Source organism: Engraulis encrasicolus, chromosome 6, assembly GCF_034702125.1.
Source record: "Engraulis encrasicolus isolate BLACKSEA-1 chromosome 6, IST_EnEncr_1.0, whole genome shotgun sequence".
NCBI lineage: Eukaryota > Metazoa > Chordata > Actinopteri > Clupeiformes > Engraulidae > Engraulis > Engraulis encrasicolus.
Genome location: NC_085862.1, coordinates 31,935,785 through 31,952,527, shown reverse-complemented (window position 1 = coordinate 31,952,527; position 16,743 = coordinate 31,935,785). Strand labels below are relative to the sequence as shown.

The 16,743-nt window shown below is 41.1% G+C and overlaps 1 protein-coding gene across 1 annotated transcript; it reads left to right on the top strand.

Annotated features, from left to right (window-relative positions):
• The first annotated feature begins 2,073 nt into the window (after positions 1 to 2,073).
• Positions 2,074 to 16,654, top strand: LOC134451102 (4-trimethylaminobutyraldehyde dehydrogenase A-like). Its single transcript, XM_063201284.1, has 12 exons — positions 2,074 to 2,190; positions 2,355 to 2,524; positions 6,881 to 7,026; positions 7,273 to 7,402; positions 10,117 to 10,251; positions 11,128 to 11,324; positions 12,266 to 12,406; positions 12,900 to 13,088; positions 13,787 to 13,874; positions 14,370 to 14,511; positions 15,187 to 15,299; positions 16,085 to 16,654. Exons 2-12 carry the CDS (start codon positions 2,374 to 2,376, stop codon positions 16,177 to 16,179), a joined length of 1,527 nt encoding a protein of 508 aa, XP_063057354.1. The 5' UTR covers positions 2,074 to 2,190; positions 2,355 to 2,373; the 3' UTR covers positions 16,180 to 16,654.
• The last annotated feature ends 89 nt before the right edge of the window (positions 16,655 to 16,743 follow it).

Here is a 16,743-nt window from a genome sequence, read left to right as displayed (position 1 = left end):
TCCTTGGGAAGTTTCTCAGTTTTTCCCTAAAATGTGCCACAAACAATATGTTCGCTGTTTGCTATGTGTTGCAAGTGTATCCTGGGGAAAGTAAGTCCACACTAGATTTTACATCGTTTGGCTGCGTGTTGTGGCTTTGTTCAAATGTTCCAATGTGTCGAGGACGCATGTACAAACCCCAACTCCGGTGAAGTTGGGACGTTTGGTAAACTGAGAATAAAATCAAAATGCTATCATTTTCAAAACATTCAATACATTCCTTAGATGTAGAATAGTGAAAAGACAACATATCAAGTGTTAAAGCCGAGAAAAAAGTATTGTTTTAGGGGACATATGTACTCATTTCTAATTTGATAACTGCAACACGTCTCAAATAAGTTGGGACGGGGATCAGTGAAATGTTATAAACATCCAAATAAGATAAAACAACAAGGAAGAACATTTCAAAATGAATTGTACTAATGAACAATTTGAGTGTCCATGTATAAGACAATCACAGAGAGGCTGAGTCACTCAGAATTAAAGATGCAGAGAGAACAATTACCATAGTTATTAGGTTTACATAAAGTTTTGAATTCCCTTGATTTACCGTGATTGAGTGTACGTATGTAAGAAATGTTTGTCACAAAATCATTGTATAGGTTCATGACATCATGAAATATATATTGGCTGTTGTCTCACTCCAGCACTCCAAGAATTACAGCTAGTGAAAACTTCACCATATTAAGGACGCTTCATGTGTGCAAATGATAGAGGGGTTTAACATTCCCTTATCCACCCGAGCTCACTTGAAATAGACCCAGAAGACATGGGAAACTGTCCTTTGCTTACAGAAGTCAGCAGAAGCTGCAGAAGTCAAGTCTTTTTGAAAATAATAGTCTTGCACATCCTGTGCTACAGTAAAAAATTGACCATGCAACTTGTGTTAGTGCTAACTTCAAAAGTCAGCCTCCATGATGGCATGGTGGTGCAGTAGTACATTGGTTAAGCTGTTCTAACTCACCTGTAGAATCGAACACAGTACTGAATGAAATAAATGGGTTTTGAACAGCATGAAAAGCCACTCGTGCATTATATATTTGAAGGAAGACCTTCAATTAGGCCTACTGCCACACAGTAGGCCTAAGGACAAATTGCATTCTCTACTATGTTTTAACAGTTTAACTCCAACATAAGGACTAGCAGGACATAAAATGGTTGGCTTTTGGACAAGACCTGTCACACTGTAAGCACTACAGAAAGGAAAACATTGCAAAACACGACAAGGAATACACATACCATTTAAGCTGTTGAAATCATGTCCAAGATAGGAATCAACACTGTTTTTATATAAAATTATCTCATCCGTTAATGCTATTAATTGTTAAGTTTTGTCCTTTGTTTTGTTTTTAGTCTTCCTCGACATTTGCTGCCTTTAATTGTCCCGTCCCAACTCTTTTGAGACGCGGTGGATTTACAAATTCGCGAATATCCCCCAAAACAACAGTTTTGGTCAGTTTTGATGGCTGATATGTTTTCTTAGTACCATTCTCCATCTAATGACAGAACCAGACTTTTTGAAAATGGCAGTATTTTGTTAATATTCACAATTAACCTTGCGTCCCGTGGTTTAGTTGGCAGAAAGTGCCTAAAATGAATTTAGCTAGTCTGTTCAGGGTTTGAGGCAGTGCATCAGATTTATTTTGGGCACCGCAATTTGGAACAGCGCCACGAAATTATTTGCGGTGAAATTTTAATTGCCTCGTCTGGGATGAGCTGACCTGTGGCATAGCTAGGCCTTTGAATAGAATTGAACTGGACATTGCAGTACCGCCTCGTTTCAGTGCAAGATCATGTCGCTCACATGTATTATCAACCAAACCAAATGTGCCATTGTATCGACTTCTTTGAATGTTTGCCAGTTGAAGGCTAAGTTATTTTTTTCTTGTTTTTTTATTTTATTACAATAGCCAATGAATAGCAACTGACCGTTCCAGTTGGATTTTTTAATTGGCTCACCGATTATCCATCAAAAGTGACGCCCCCCTAGTCTGACCGGTCCCTCCCATATTCAGACATTATGCAACACTTCGCTTTATATTCTGCGCTTCAGTGCGCAACTGGGTTTTGGCGAGTGTGAAGGTTTTTGATCTGTCAGAAGATTAAGAAGACACTAGACACCACAAAATCTGGGATCGTTAAGCGTTTAAGGTATGTGATATTTTCACTCAAAATATCCTCATTAAACAGATTGTTGCAGGTCACTTTTTGCGCTCAGCTTCCTGCATAGTTCTCGAGTTCTTTAACAGCGCAATATTGCAAGCCTTTCCCGCAGTTTTATTTTAACCTCATGCATGCACCCTTGATCGGTCCAGATAACATCCAATAAACAGAATGGCTCAGAAACCACTTCTTCAGCTGCCCGAGTTCAGCAACGTGTCCACCGGTACTTTTGTGGTAAAGGAGTCGCTGAATTTCTGGAATGGTCAGAGGGTCCAGGCCAAGGGCACGAAGAACACCGAGCCCGTCTACGAACCTGCAACTGGTAGGTTTTTTTCCCAGCATTAAACATAAGAGAAATACCAAGGCACTCATCTTCTTTGTAATTAAAATGCCTTTATTTTGTTGGGCATAGCATGATTAAAATACTTCGACGCGTTTCGGCATGAAGCCTTCGTCAGGAAGTGTGCAGTTTCTTCTGTGACAAACAGACATAATTAAAAGACATCATGAGTGTTCTCAGGTGTGCAGGGTGGGACCAATTAGCCAATGGCTAACCACTCTTCAACAAAGGTGACATAAAAAACACAGAAGGACAACAATATCAATTTAAACCCAGGTCTACTTTTTGTCCTGTCACTGCAAATGCTACTCTGAATACCTTTACCAAGAAAGTGGACTTTGAAGTAGGCCTAGATAAAATGTACCAACAAAGAAAAAATAGACCCAAGTACTATAATTTAACAAAACAGGAACGTGGTGCTCTTGAACAGATGATGAAAAATGATGATTTGATAATTAAACGAGCCGATAAGGGAGGAGCTGTGGTTGTTTGGGGGAAAGATAAATGGGTCATTCCACGCCAAATCAACAAGAGCCCGCACACTTAGGTCTCAAAAAATTCTGAAAATATTACTGAGTGTACCCATGGTACTTAAGAGAAACACTGTTACTTTATTTGAATGTAAGATGTATACTCTCCATGTTACAGCCAATTTCACTGGGGGAGGGGGGCGCCCATTTTGTTCACACTCTTTTTTTTTTGTCAAAGTTCACAAGCCCGTAGCTCAAGAACTAAACCTAGTAGGAAGCTCAAATTTGGCATGCTGGTACATAGATAGGAATAGTTTGTTGCAAAACTGTCAGTTTTGGTCTGTATGATCCTGCATCGTCATGGCATTCCCTCAAAGATGATACAAATTGTACTGGAGTTTTTGGCTGTGCTCTGTTTAGGCCTTCAGAAGACATATTTGTGCCCAACATAGCCTCATGATTTTTTCCCCTTGTAGATACAAGTAGAAACACTCCCATAAAAATCTATAAATAGAAAGGAAACCCCATCAGTGTTTGACCAGAAGACCTCACAAGTCTGACAAATCATTTTGGGTGTCATTTTCAGAGCACCAGAACACCTTGTGGGATTGTCCACAGATTTTTATTTTATATTTTTCTTCATTCTCCATGAAGTCTTCTTTTTAAAAATGCCAATGAGACTTGTCTTATGTGATGTTTTCTTTTGTAATTTCCACCCTATACATGGGCAAAATGCAAAAAGAGAGCAACATGATTTCGATAACATTTAATGTAAAGGCTAAATAATCAAATGCAAATTTTGTCCAGACATGATCACCCGAGAGTCCCTGTGCAGGGGTGCAGGTATCCCTTTCAATTTAAATGATTTCAGGAGCGTTCAATGTGGGAGCAGGTTCGCACACCAAAAGAGACAGTAGGTCAGGCACAAGGAGTCATGTTGTTACTTTTTTTGACCAGCAGATGGCAGCGGAAGAAACGCATAGAAAACATATTCCCCTCAATGTGCATGTTGCCCATGTTCAGGTTGGAAATTACTCCCAGCATATATACAAGACACTACAGCTGTTCTTAAGAAGATACAGGAACTAGGCAATATAGGGCAAGATACTTTATTAGTAACTATGGATGTGGAGTCACTATACACCTCTATTGTGCATGAAGAGGGGCTAGCAGCACTCGAGTTTTTTCTACAAGACCACCTACAAACAGAATCTCCCCCTGCACATTTCCTCTTAAAATTAACTAAATGGACATTACATAATAACATCTTTATTTTTCAAGATCGCCTTTTTAAGCAAGCTAAAGGATGTGCAATGGGAGCTTGCTACAGTCCTTCCTATGCGGGTTTATATATGGGTAAATGGGAAAATGATTTTGTGTTTAACTCTACTAAAAATTCCTATTTAAATAAGATAATCTACTATGGGAGGTATATTGATGATGTACTCCTACTGTGGGATGGTTCAGAAGCTGAACTAGTGTCTTTCCATACTTACCTCAATGGCATAAACAAAAACATCAAACTGTCTCTGGAATATGACAAACAACGCATTAGCTTTCTAGATCTAGAAATATACAAGGATAACGAAGGTCTCTTACATTCCACCATCTATAGAAAGCCTACTTCACGTAACACTATCTTGCATGCAAAAAGCTTCCACCCTAGACATTTAAAGGATAATATACCCTACGGTCAATTCCAGAGACTAAAAAGAATTTGCGACGAAACTGACTCTTTTGAGGTTAAGGCTAATGAAATGGAAAACAGATTCATTCAAAGAGGTTACAAAAAGAAAACCATTCAGTGTGCTAAACACAGAGCAAAGAACTTAGACAGGCAATCCCTGTTAACAAGTGGGAACTCTAGACAAAGCTCTGGGAGAATTTTCTTCTCCACAAGGTTCAGCACTGAAGCAAATCACATTAAAAACATAATAAGAAAGAACTGGAATTTATTACAGTGTGACACTTCTTTGAATAATGTTTTTCAGGAGCCCCCTGTTTTCAGTTTTAAGCGGGCTCCTACTTTAAATGACAAACTTGTCCACAGCTATCTACCACCATCCTCTGCGAACACTTGGGCTGTCTAAGAAACCGCAAGGTAGCTTCAAATGTGGTCATTGTAATCATTGCCCTACTATAGTCAAAAGTAAAACATTTGAAGATGCACATGGACACAGAACACATGATATACGGCATTTTATTAATTGTAAAACAACATTTGTCATTTATAAACTGGAATGTCCCCTCTGCAATGTTTTTTACATTGGCAGGACCAAACGTAGGTTACAAGATAGAGTCTCAGAACACAAGTACGCAATTAGAACAAAAAATGAGAACTATCCAATGGCACGCCATTTTAAAGACCAGCACAACAGTGACCCAGCTATTTTAAGAGCTATAGGTATTGATCATATACCACAAACAATGAGAGGGGGCGATAGATTAAAACAATTAAATCAGCGAGAGAGCTACTGGATTTTTAAATTAAAAGCTACTCAATATCCAGGCTTAAATGATGAGATGGAATACTGCCACTTTTTGTAAACACTACTGTTTAAGTAAATGTATTTCATGCATGTTTTTTCTGTTTTGCTGTCCAATACTCTATTATATGTGTTGAGACTGTAGAATGAGGCCCCCTGCTGCCCACAATTGATATTGTTGTCCTTCTGTGTTTTTTATGTCACCTTTGTTGAAGAGTGGTTAGCCATTGGCTAATTGGTCCCACCCTGCACACCTGAGAACACTCATGATGTCTTTTAATTATGTCTGTTTGTCACAGAAGAAACTGCACACTTCCTGACGAAGGCTTCATGCAGATACGCGTCGAAGTATTTTAATCATGCTATGCCCAACAAAATAAAGGCATTTTAATTACAAAGAAGATGAGTGCCTTGGTATTTCTCAAACTTTTTTGAAATCAACCAAGCCTGTCACCAAAGAGCACCATCTTAAAAAACTGGACAGTTCCAGGAAGCACTCCAACTGGACTTCATTCTGAATCATTAAACATAAGAGCTTTTGCATTAGAGGTGTGAGCACCTGGTATGACCCGACCATATACGAATGAAGAGAAGTATATAGGCCTAGGGCGGGTTATATCAGGCAAGTAGACACCTACAGAATGCACATTGCAGAATTATGTGTCGAAGGTCTTCCTAAGGGTTTCTCTTGAAACTAAAATGTTATTGGACTTGGTTTAGTGAAGGTATTGTTGATCCATCTGTTTATAAATACTAATGTGGTGGGGTTTTTTTTTTGTCTATTTAATTGCTCACAGCTACACTCCTTGGACGATGATCTGGATGAATAAAAGTCTTCACATACACTGTTCCAAATATTTTTGGGTAACACTTTACAATAACTACCTAAAATAAACACTTTATGAATAATGAACTAATTATCAACAAAATATTTACAAATGTTTATAAATGGGCAAGAAATACTACAGACACAGCATCAGTCCTGGAAGTTTATCCTCCAAAGACCAGAAGGCATGAAACCACATAAAACTCACACAGTAGAAGCTGACTCCCACTCCACTGTGCTGTCGCAGTTTGGTTCCTACTCATTTACAAACATTTATAAATGGTTTGTTAAATGTTAGTTATAATTAAATGTTAATAAAGTGTTTATTAAGCTTTTTGGGTAGTTATTGTAAAGCGTTACCCATTTTTGTAAATAGTAGTTTTGCTTAACCATCTGTTTATTTGGGTAAGGGATGGAGATTGTTGAGTGCTGCCACTGTGGTGCTCAAATAATGAGGCTTGAATCATAGTTTTTAAGACTCATTTCAAGGCGAATATATATTTTCAACGTTTCCAAGTGTGCAACTGTTGTTAAATTGTCCAATGGCCATGTGTAGGTCGTGTGTTGTGTGATCTGGTGCAGTGTGGAGAGGAGGATGTGGACCAGGCCATCAGGAGTGCCCACTCTGCCTTCCAGAAATGGAGCAAGCTGGCAGGCATGGAGAGAGCCCGAGTCCTGCTAGATGCAGCGCATCTCATCCGGGTAAAGACAGACATTGAAATTTGCTTTCAGTAGTTTGATTTGTGTTCAGATTGTGTAGATTACATTCGCAAAACTTTGTTCATTTCCTTAGATTGGGTAGTTTGCTCGCACCTGTTAACTGTTGGTCATATTTGTTACTCAGTGGACTGGTAGTGCGCTCTGTTTCTCTTTACTCTAGACTGTCACAAGCACCCACACAACAATGATGGGTGGTCTCAACCCAACCTCGTTATTTAATCTCAACAGGAGCGAAGTGAGCAAATAGCCAGGGTGGAAGTGGCCGACAATGGAAAGACCATCTTAGAGGCCCAGGGGAACATCATCACGGCCGCAAAATGCATAGAATACTTCGCTGGTATTGCCCCAACTCTGGCAGGTGGGTAGTCATTTAGTAAGGTGTCTTGTTCTGAACTATTCCAATCATTAATTTTTACATACAAAGTGACCCACTCTTCACTCTTCAATATGCCTCGTAGATTTCCATGCCACGTTTTGGTGCTTTGGTGGTATGGACATTTTAACTCACCAGAAATGAAACCCCATTGAAAATGAATGGGATTTTATTTCTGGTGAGTTTTAAACTGCCGACTTAGCACCAAAACGAGACATGGAAATCTGGCAGAAATTGCCTAAAATTAATATTGCCAGTCTGTTCAGGGTTTGAGTCCGTGCAGCAGGTTATTTTGGGCACCGCAATTGGGAACAGCGCCACAAAATTATTTGCGGTTGTAAATTGTAATTGCTTTGTTTGGGATGAGATGACCTGTGGCATAGCTTGGCCATGAGGAGAATTGAACCGGACAGTGCAATACCGCCTCTCGTTTCAGTGCATGATCATGACGCTCACATTAATTATCAACCAAACCAAATGTGCCATTGTATCGACTTCTTTGAATGTTTGCCAAAATAGATTGTCGGCTAAGTTCATTATTATTTGACAAGCGCCAATGAATTGCAACTGACCGTTTCAGTTGGATTTTTTAATTGGCTCGCTGATTATCCATCAAAAGTGACGCCATATATTGAAGAGTGTAGTGTGGGTCACCACATCAAACAAACAAAAACAGCTGACAGCAAAGCATCAATTACAAACCCCAACTCCGGTGAAGTTGGGACGTTTGGTAAACAGTGAATAAAATCAAAGTGCTATCATTTTCAAAACATTCAATCTATTCATTAGATGGAGAATAGTGAAAAGACAACATATTAAGTGTTAAAACCGAGAAAAAATATTGTTCTGGGGGACATATGTACTAATTTCTAATTTGATAAATCCAACACGTCTCAAAAGAGTTGGGACGGGGACAATAAATGGCAGCAAATGTCGAGGAAGACTTAAAACAAAACAAAAGACAACACTTAACAGTTAAATACATTAACCGATGAGATGATTTTATATAAAAAACAGTGTTAATTCCTATCTTGGACATGAATTCACCAGCTTAAATGGTGGGTGTATTCCTTGTCATGTTTTGCAATGTTTTCCTTTCTGTAGTGCTTACAGTGTGACAGGTCTTGACCAAAAGCCCACCATTTTATCACCTGCTGGTCCTTATGATGGAGCCAAACTGTTAAAACATAGTAGAGAATGCAATTTGACCTTACTATGTGGCAGTAATCGAAGTTCTCCCTTCAAAATATAATGCATGAGTGGCTTTTCATGCTGTTTAAAACCCATTTATACCATTCAGCACTGTATTTAACTCTACAGATGAGTGAGAACATCTTAACCAATGCACTACTGCACCCGCATGCCATCATGGAGGCTGACTTTTGAAGTTAGCACTAACACAAGTTGGATGGTCCATTTTCACTGTAGTACAGGATGTGCAATGCTCTATTATTGTCAAAAAGAATGGACTTCTACAACGTCTGCTGACTTCTGTAAGCAAAGGACAGTTTCCCATGTCTTCTGGGTTTATTTCAAGCGAGCTCAGGTGCTTAGGAGAATGTTACACCCCTGTATCATTTGCACGCATTAAGCATTCTTAATATGGTCAATTTTCAATAGCTCTAGCACTCCAGGATTTAGAGTGAGACTACAGCCAATATATATTTCATGTTTTATGGTAATTATTCCCTTTGCATCTTTAATTCTGAGTGACTCAGCCTCTCTGTGATGATCTTATCTGGACACCTATATAGTCCGTCAGTACAATTGATTTTGAAATATTCTTCTTTGTTGTTTTATCTTATTTGGATGTTTCCTAAATGTCACTGATCCCCGTCCCAACTTATTTGAGACGTGTTGGATTTATCAAATTAGAAATGAGTACATATGTCTCCCAAAACAATATTTTTTCTCGGTTTTAACACTTAATATGTTGTCTTTTCACTATTCTCCATCTAATGAATAGATTGAAGGTTTTGAAAATGATAGCGTTTTGATTTTATTCACTGTTTACCAAACGTCCCAACTTCACCGGAGTTGGGGTTTGTATATCTGGGCTTCCTTAACTCCCATGCAATGCCTCTGAAATTGACTTCAATGTTAAAAGCATTATGGCAGTGATTAAGACAAATTCAGTCCTAACCAAGTATTGAACATTGACAGTCGGTCATGGGCTGCTTGTGTTAATTGTCCACTGCTTAATAGACTGAATCACATGCTCATTACCATTTTGACACGATCTTGGCATCAACATATCTCTATTCTCTCATCCTCATTAATAATCCTTTGTGCAACCAAACTTGGTCCAGGAAGACAGATGCTGAGGCACTCAAGGTTGCATTTTTTTACTTTTTTATTTGGCTACAATGCCTACGCGTTTCGGCCCTTATGGCCTTCTTCAGGGCGTATACCTTGATACGCCCTGAAGAAGGCCATAAGGGCCGGAACGCATGGGCATTGTAGCCAAATAAAAAAGTAAAAAAAAATGCAACCTTGAGTGCCTCAGCATCTGTCTTCCTGGACCAAGTTTGAGAGCCCCTACACTGATGAGCACCAAGGAAAGACCCAGAAGCACTCCAATTACCTGCTTGTGTTTGATCCTTTGTGCAACATTTTGAAGACTCGTTGGACTAAATTTGCTTTGCTTTTGTTTCATGTGTTGGTTGATGCTTTTATTTACTCCCCCTGCCTACCCCCAGGTCAACACATCCAGCTGCCAGGCGGCTCGTTTGCCTACACCCGTCGGGAGCCTCTGGGGGTGTGTGTGGGCATCGGGGCCTGGAATTTCCCCTTCATGATCACTGTGATGAAGGCAGCGCCAGCACTGGCCTGTGGTACGACCAAAGATTATTTTAATTCAAAATAGACTGTCTGTGGTACAACTAAAGATTTTCAGTATTGTAGACCAAGATAAGTTGTAGCACGCTTCACCAATGCATCTAAATGGGCATTACTGAGAAGATTGACTCATTGGTACACCTTTTTTATTTGTTAATACTTTGTTAAACTTCGACTTTTTTCGCACACCTCAGCTGGCAGGTGCGTCGGAGATGGCCCATGGGTCACTCAGCAACAACTTAAAGAAACTCCCGCACACTGACCATTTCGCTGTTCTTTCTTTAATGAACGACGTTTCAGTACTAGACCTTCATCAGGCAATTTCTTTAATTTCTTTAATTTGTTAATACTTTGACATTGCCATCCTATATCTGCAGCCTACTGCTGTAGAATACAGTACATGTAGAGACATTTTCATAACTAGACTACAACTAGGCAATGAATTAATGTGAGTGTAGCAATGCAATTAAAAGTGTAAGCAGAAAGATCACATTGCTATGATCACAGAATATGTTTGACGGGGTTGTGTGGCTTGCTCTGGCTGCATACCTCTCAGAAAAGCAGATCTTCTTAGTCTGGATCAACAAGTGCAGCAAGTGTCAAACATCTACCGCCTATCTAACCAGTGATTCCAGTTATGTTTGTGTAGCATCTTTGCCCTCTTTCTCAGGCAAAAAGCTGTAAATAGGCAAATTGGACAGACTGGATAGAATGTGAAATTCTGTACAGAATCACAGGCAATAGGCCCTATGGGCAGGCCCACAGTAACCATCCTCCACAAATTCTTAACCATCCCTGCACAGTTTTTTCATACATTCTTCAAAATAATCACTGCTATATTTCAAAACTGTTCATATGCGTTCTACTTTTAGGGAATGCCATGGTGTTCAAGCCGTCCCCAATGTCCCCAGTGAGTGCCGTGATCCTGGCAGAGATCCTGAAGGAGGCCGGGGTCCCAGATGGCCTCTTCAACGTGGTCCAGGGTGGTGCGGAGACGGGGACCCTGCTGTGTCACCATCCAGTGGTAGCCAAGGTCTCCTTCACTGGCAGTGTTGCCACTGGAAAAAAGGTAGTTTTTGCTCTTGTTTCGATTTATTTTCATATTGTTGGTTCACTATCACTACCTTTTTTTACTGTTCTTGTCATGCTCTCTCAACGAGGTATGTTCTACAGTGTTGTCCAGTTGTTTGTCTAGCTGGGATAGTTTTGTTTGCTTAGCACTTTAGTGGCTAAGCTTGACTGGTTTAACTAATGCCTTACCTGTAATTTAGACACCAAATTTGTTTTATTATTTATTGGCAAAACGTGTACAGAGGAGCAGTTCAGGTTCACAGTTATTTTTTGGAACATCACCATTTTTATTCCTTTCTACCGTATATTTCTTCTCAATCTAGTTTGCATGAATGGCAATACAGCTACCACCTACAGTACGGTCTGGAGTAAGGTCTGATTTGGATTACATAAGGGGTGGTGAATGATTCAGCACTTTCATATCATAAACCAGGTCATAACCCTGATTCTTTTATGGTAGTAGCAAGGTGGCATATGATAAGGTTTGTCCACAATGGGTCACGTTTTCATCTTCTTTTGCCTAGTTTTACCACATGTTGAAAGTGAAGTGAAGTGAAAGCCCGATTGGGTCCAACTCCCATTGTCATTGTGACACAGCACTCCACAGCACACAAGTGTTCACTGCACACTTCACACAACAAAATTGCATTTATGCCTCGCCCGTGCAACGGGGCAGCCCCCAATGGCGCCCCAAGGGGGCAGTGCGGTGAGACGGTACCATGCTCAGGGTACCTCAGTCATGGAGGAGGATGGGGGAGAGCACTGGTTAATTACTCCCCCCACCAACCTGGCGGGTTGGGAGTCGAACCAGCAACCTTTGGGCACAAGTCTGACGCCCTAACCGCTTACCCATGACTGCTCTGTTATGACAATGTTGCCATGTCACTCTCCATTCACTCAGCCTGCAGGTTGACTAAGGTGTGGTCTTCTCTCTCCAAGGTGATGGAGATGTCCTCCAAGGGGGTGAAGCAGGTGACCATGGAGCTGGGAGGCAAGTCTCCTCTGATCATCTTCAAGGACTGTGAGCTGGAGAATGCTATTAAGGGAGCTCTCATGGCCAACTTCCTCACACAGGGACAGGTGGGTAGAAGACATCTGACTTGAATGCTCACTTGACTTTAGTTTGTTCCCTTCAAACGGTCAAAAACCCGAAACACATCTGGGGCATGCAAGGTCTTGGACTTACTTTACTGTGTGCACTGGGCAGCCCTCTCACGTGCACAAAAACTGTAAAAAAAAGTGCAAAGTCTCTCAGGGTTGTATTGAAAGCGTTAAAGGAGGACTTGTCTGCTACACCATCACTGTTCAATCGTGGGCCCAAATCTGAAATGAGCAATCATGCAAAGTGCAAATAATTTGATCTAAACTATTTGTCACATTGCATATAATTACAATTCACAGCCACTGTATGAATTGTTTAAAATCGGAACATCAGTGGCCCTACCGTGGCCTAACGATAGGGCACTGGGCCGCTATGCCGGCGATCATCTGACGATTCTTCCCTGACTCTCTCTCCCCACTCCTTTCAACATCAATCTTTTTTTTTTTAAATGAAAATTGCTGCGGTTTCCAGGTTTGTTGCAACGGTACGCGAGTGTACGTGCAGAGGGAGATCCTGCCCCAGTTCCTGGAGGAGGTGGTGAAGAGGACCAAGGCCATCCCCGTGGGAGACCCCCAGCAGCAGCACACCCGCATGGGGGCCCTCATCAGCAAGCCACAGCTCGACAAGGTCCTTGGTTTCGTCAGCGAGGCCAAGAAACAGGTACGTCAGGCGTCAACATCCAGGGAATTAAATTCATGTAGCCTGGAGGCCTACCTGTGCTGCCTGTGGTGTAGCATGGGGGCTTACCTGTGCTGCCTGTGGTGTAGCATGGAGGCTTACCTGTGCTGTCTGTGGTTGGGCACCTTATAATACCTCCATGCATCCAATGCCCGTCTTCCATATAGCTTTCTGGTCAACCGGAAGTCAGTCAGTAACGTGGCACGTAATTGGTTGAGTAAACTGTCGGCGGAAATAACTCTATTTTGGAAGCTGAAAAAAAACCGTTACATTTTGGCTGAATTCACTAGCCTTGCATTTCCCATTGAAATGACTGGAGGCGGGACTTATTCACTCTCTCCTGCTCTTATACTACTTCCATGGTCTCAACAGCTGAATACTATTCGGTCCTGGAAAGCTGTTAGACCTCAACTCACCAGAGTGTTAAACTGAGGCAAAACAACTTTTCAGTGTGACAGCAAGGACATCTTGTTTCTTGATTCAAGACTTTTTTACGCATGATGTATGACTGTTATTGATCAAAATGGCAGTATTGCTGCTATTGATCTGTGATTGATCAGAACAATTTATATTCATCAGAGGTATGAAATACATTTTATCATCATGAATAACAACTCAATTAAAGGTGGTTCTACATGCCTCTGTGTTTAACATTCTTTTATGGTTTCACTGCATTGTAGGGTGCCAAGGTGCTTTGCGGCGGTGAGCCGTTCACACCCAGTGACCCCAAACTGAAGGGCGGTTACTTCATGTCCCCATGTGTGCTGGGTAAGTAGTTGTCTTCATATTACTAATTTGGCCTGTGTGCCTGAAGGTACGAACTGGCACAGTGTATGTTGCACATCTGTGCATCTTTAATCTTCACAATCTGTACACCATCACTAGACTGTAACACTGTTACACTGAAGCGTTCTAAACCCATTGAAGCCTAAGGCACCTACAAAAATTGTCACCTAAGACTCCTGCCCTCAGCTAATAAAAAGCTAAATATCTTTGCCTCCGAAGTACATAAAAACATGAAATAAGTTGCATTAGCATGTGTTAACTCAGCTCCAACATATCCACATTTTCAACAAAAAACTCAGATCTCAAGAGCCTGAATGCTGTGTCCATGCAGCTCCAGGCACCTAGTTAAGGCAGCGTATACGCAGCATCAGGCTTAAATGGGTTGAAATCAGCACACATGAGGTGGCTCTAATTTAATACAGTGAATGGAAAATGTGAACCCCTTTCATGGTACGCGACTCTTGTGTGTTGGTCCAGACGGCTGCAGGGACGACATGAGGTGCGTGCAGGAGGAGATCTTTGGTCCCGTCATGTCCGTCATGCCCTTTGACACTGAGGAGGAGGTGATGCAGAGAGCCAACAACACCACTTACGGCCTGGCCTCCGGAGTCTTCACCAGGTACGCTACACTACTCTGCCTGTTAATCATTAACACACACGCATGCCAACCGTGCCAATGACTAAGGGGTTTTCTCAGGTGAAGGTGGAAAGATTGTACACATCCCCTGTTAAGTTGTTGGACAAAGGGTGGTTCAACTTGAAGAATGTCGCTTTAACATACATTCCATGGCAGAGGAACGGTTGGAACTTTTTTTGTGAGCACTGAGACACACAGTTGAAATGTCTTCTGTTATTTTTGTCTGCTTTAGACGGTTCCATTTTCCCAACATGTGTGTGTTACTTAGGTCATTCAAAAAATCTCCAAGTTCTGAGCATTAATTTTTGAAATGCTACCCGCATGTCAGTTTTCTTTTGGTGATTCTTTTCTGTGACAATTCTCCAGTGCTCTAGAAAATCTAGTATGTAGACGTGTAGACACGTCCACGTAATTAAGTTCCAAGCTAGCAATTATCATTGAATCCTATGGTACTAGCTAGCTTAGAGATGGAATTTGGGCTGTCAGAAGGGCTGTAAGTACAGGAGAAGGATAAAACTAAATTATTTAACTCAAGGGGAGGTGTAAAATCAGTGCATTTCCAAAACAGTGCAGCATCCCTTCAAGTTGACTATTATAAAGCATTCCTCTTGCACTTTACGATTACACATTTATAATGTGTCCTCTTCTCATCACTAGAGACATCGCTCGTGCCCACCGTGTGGCTGAGAACCTGCAGGCCGGCTCCTGTTTCATCAACAACTACAACAAAACATCAATGGAGCTGCCCTTTGGTGGATACAAGATGTCCGGTAGGTACTTGCATGTCTCTTAAGCCATTAACTACAACACCAACCTACTATAGATGCCCTTCGATAGAGCGGTGTGGAGTTGCCTTGCTCAAGGTCATTTCAGCCATGGAGGAAGGAATTGAAAGGATTGGATAGTGATCATTAGCGATCATTTGCCCAAGCGATCATTTGTCAAGATGTCAAGTGTGTACTACATATCTGCGGCAGCCATGCCAATCCCAGGTTCAGAAAGTAAAAAAAAACTCTGCCACAAATTACAGTAGATCCAACCAGCTCTTAATCAGACCGTCTTAAAGAGAGAAGCTGGAGTACACTGCATCTTAAAAGTTAAATAATTGTTTTTGTTCAAACACCAGACTAATAAACGGTTAAAATGTTAAGCTGCAGTATGCTCCACCTTCTCTCTTCATTTAATGTGTGTCCCACTGTGATGCAGCTGCTAACTCAGGGATGATGCGTAGTCTCCTAATTCAACTCAGATTATCCTAAGCTTTCAAGACAGGCCGACCAGTTACTCAGTGATTGGTTTGGAAGGAAACTGTCAGGTCTTTATTTTTTTTAAAGATGTATTTGTTTGGGCTTTTACACCTGTATTATTCAGACAAGACAGTGAGAGGAAATGAGTGGGGAGATGGTGATGGGGAAGGATTGGAAAATGACGTCCGGGTCGGAAATCAAACCCGAGTCGCCGGTGTAATGGTTCAATGCACTAGCTCACTGTGCCACATTGCCCCCTGGCAATTTTTATCCTTTCTTGTCTTTTGTTCTGTCTCCCCACACCACAGGGTTTGGGAGGGAGAATGGCCAGGTGACTGTGGAGTTCTATACTCAGCTGAAGACTGTGGTGGTGGAGATGGGAGATGTCGAGAGCTTGTTTTGATTCCTGTGCCAACAATCTGGATCCTGTTTCTCGAAAAGCATCGTCGCTAACCAGTTAGCAACTCACTAGGTTTCCAATGGGAAATTGCATTGCAACCAAGTAAGTTGTTCACTTAGTTAGCAACGATGTTGTCAAGAAATACACCACTGGTTTCTTATCTGCCCCATCCCTTCAATGATGTGCCTATAGACCTTGTATCTGTCATGTAGCAGAGGTGAGAATGGCTAAGTTTTGCACTAACTGTTGTATTGCATTAATGTTTGTGTGTCTGAAATACTAAACACTTAACAAAGGATAACAAGAAAATTGCAATGATCTGGAATTGTTATCGTGGCTGCACTTAAATAATTGTAACTTTTAATATGTTATGTCTTTGGATTTCAAGTTTAACACTAAGACATTATGTTCCAGGCATCTCATTGTGCACTTGATGTCTGACATTCCAATTAATAAAAAATATAATTGGTGCAATTTCCCCCGTGATTGAACAGTTGTATCTTATGTTGAATATTGTAGAGACGGTTAACAGAAACAAAAGTTTAGACACATAATTACTGATATTAG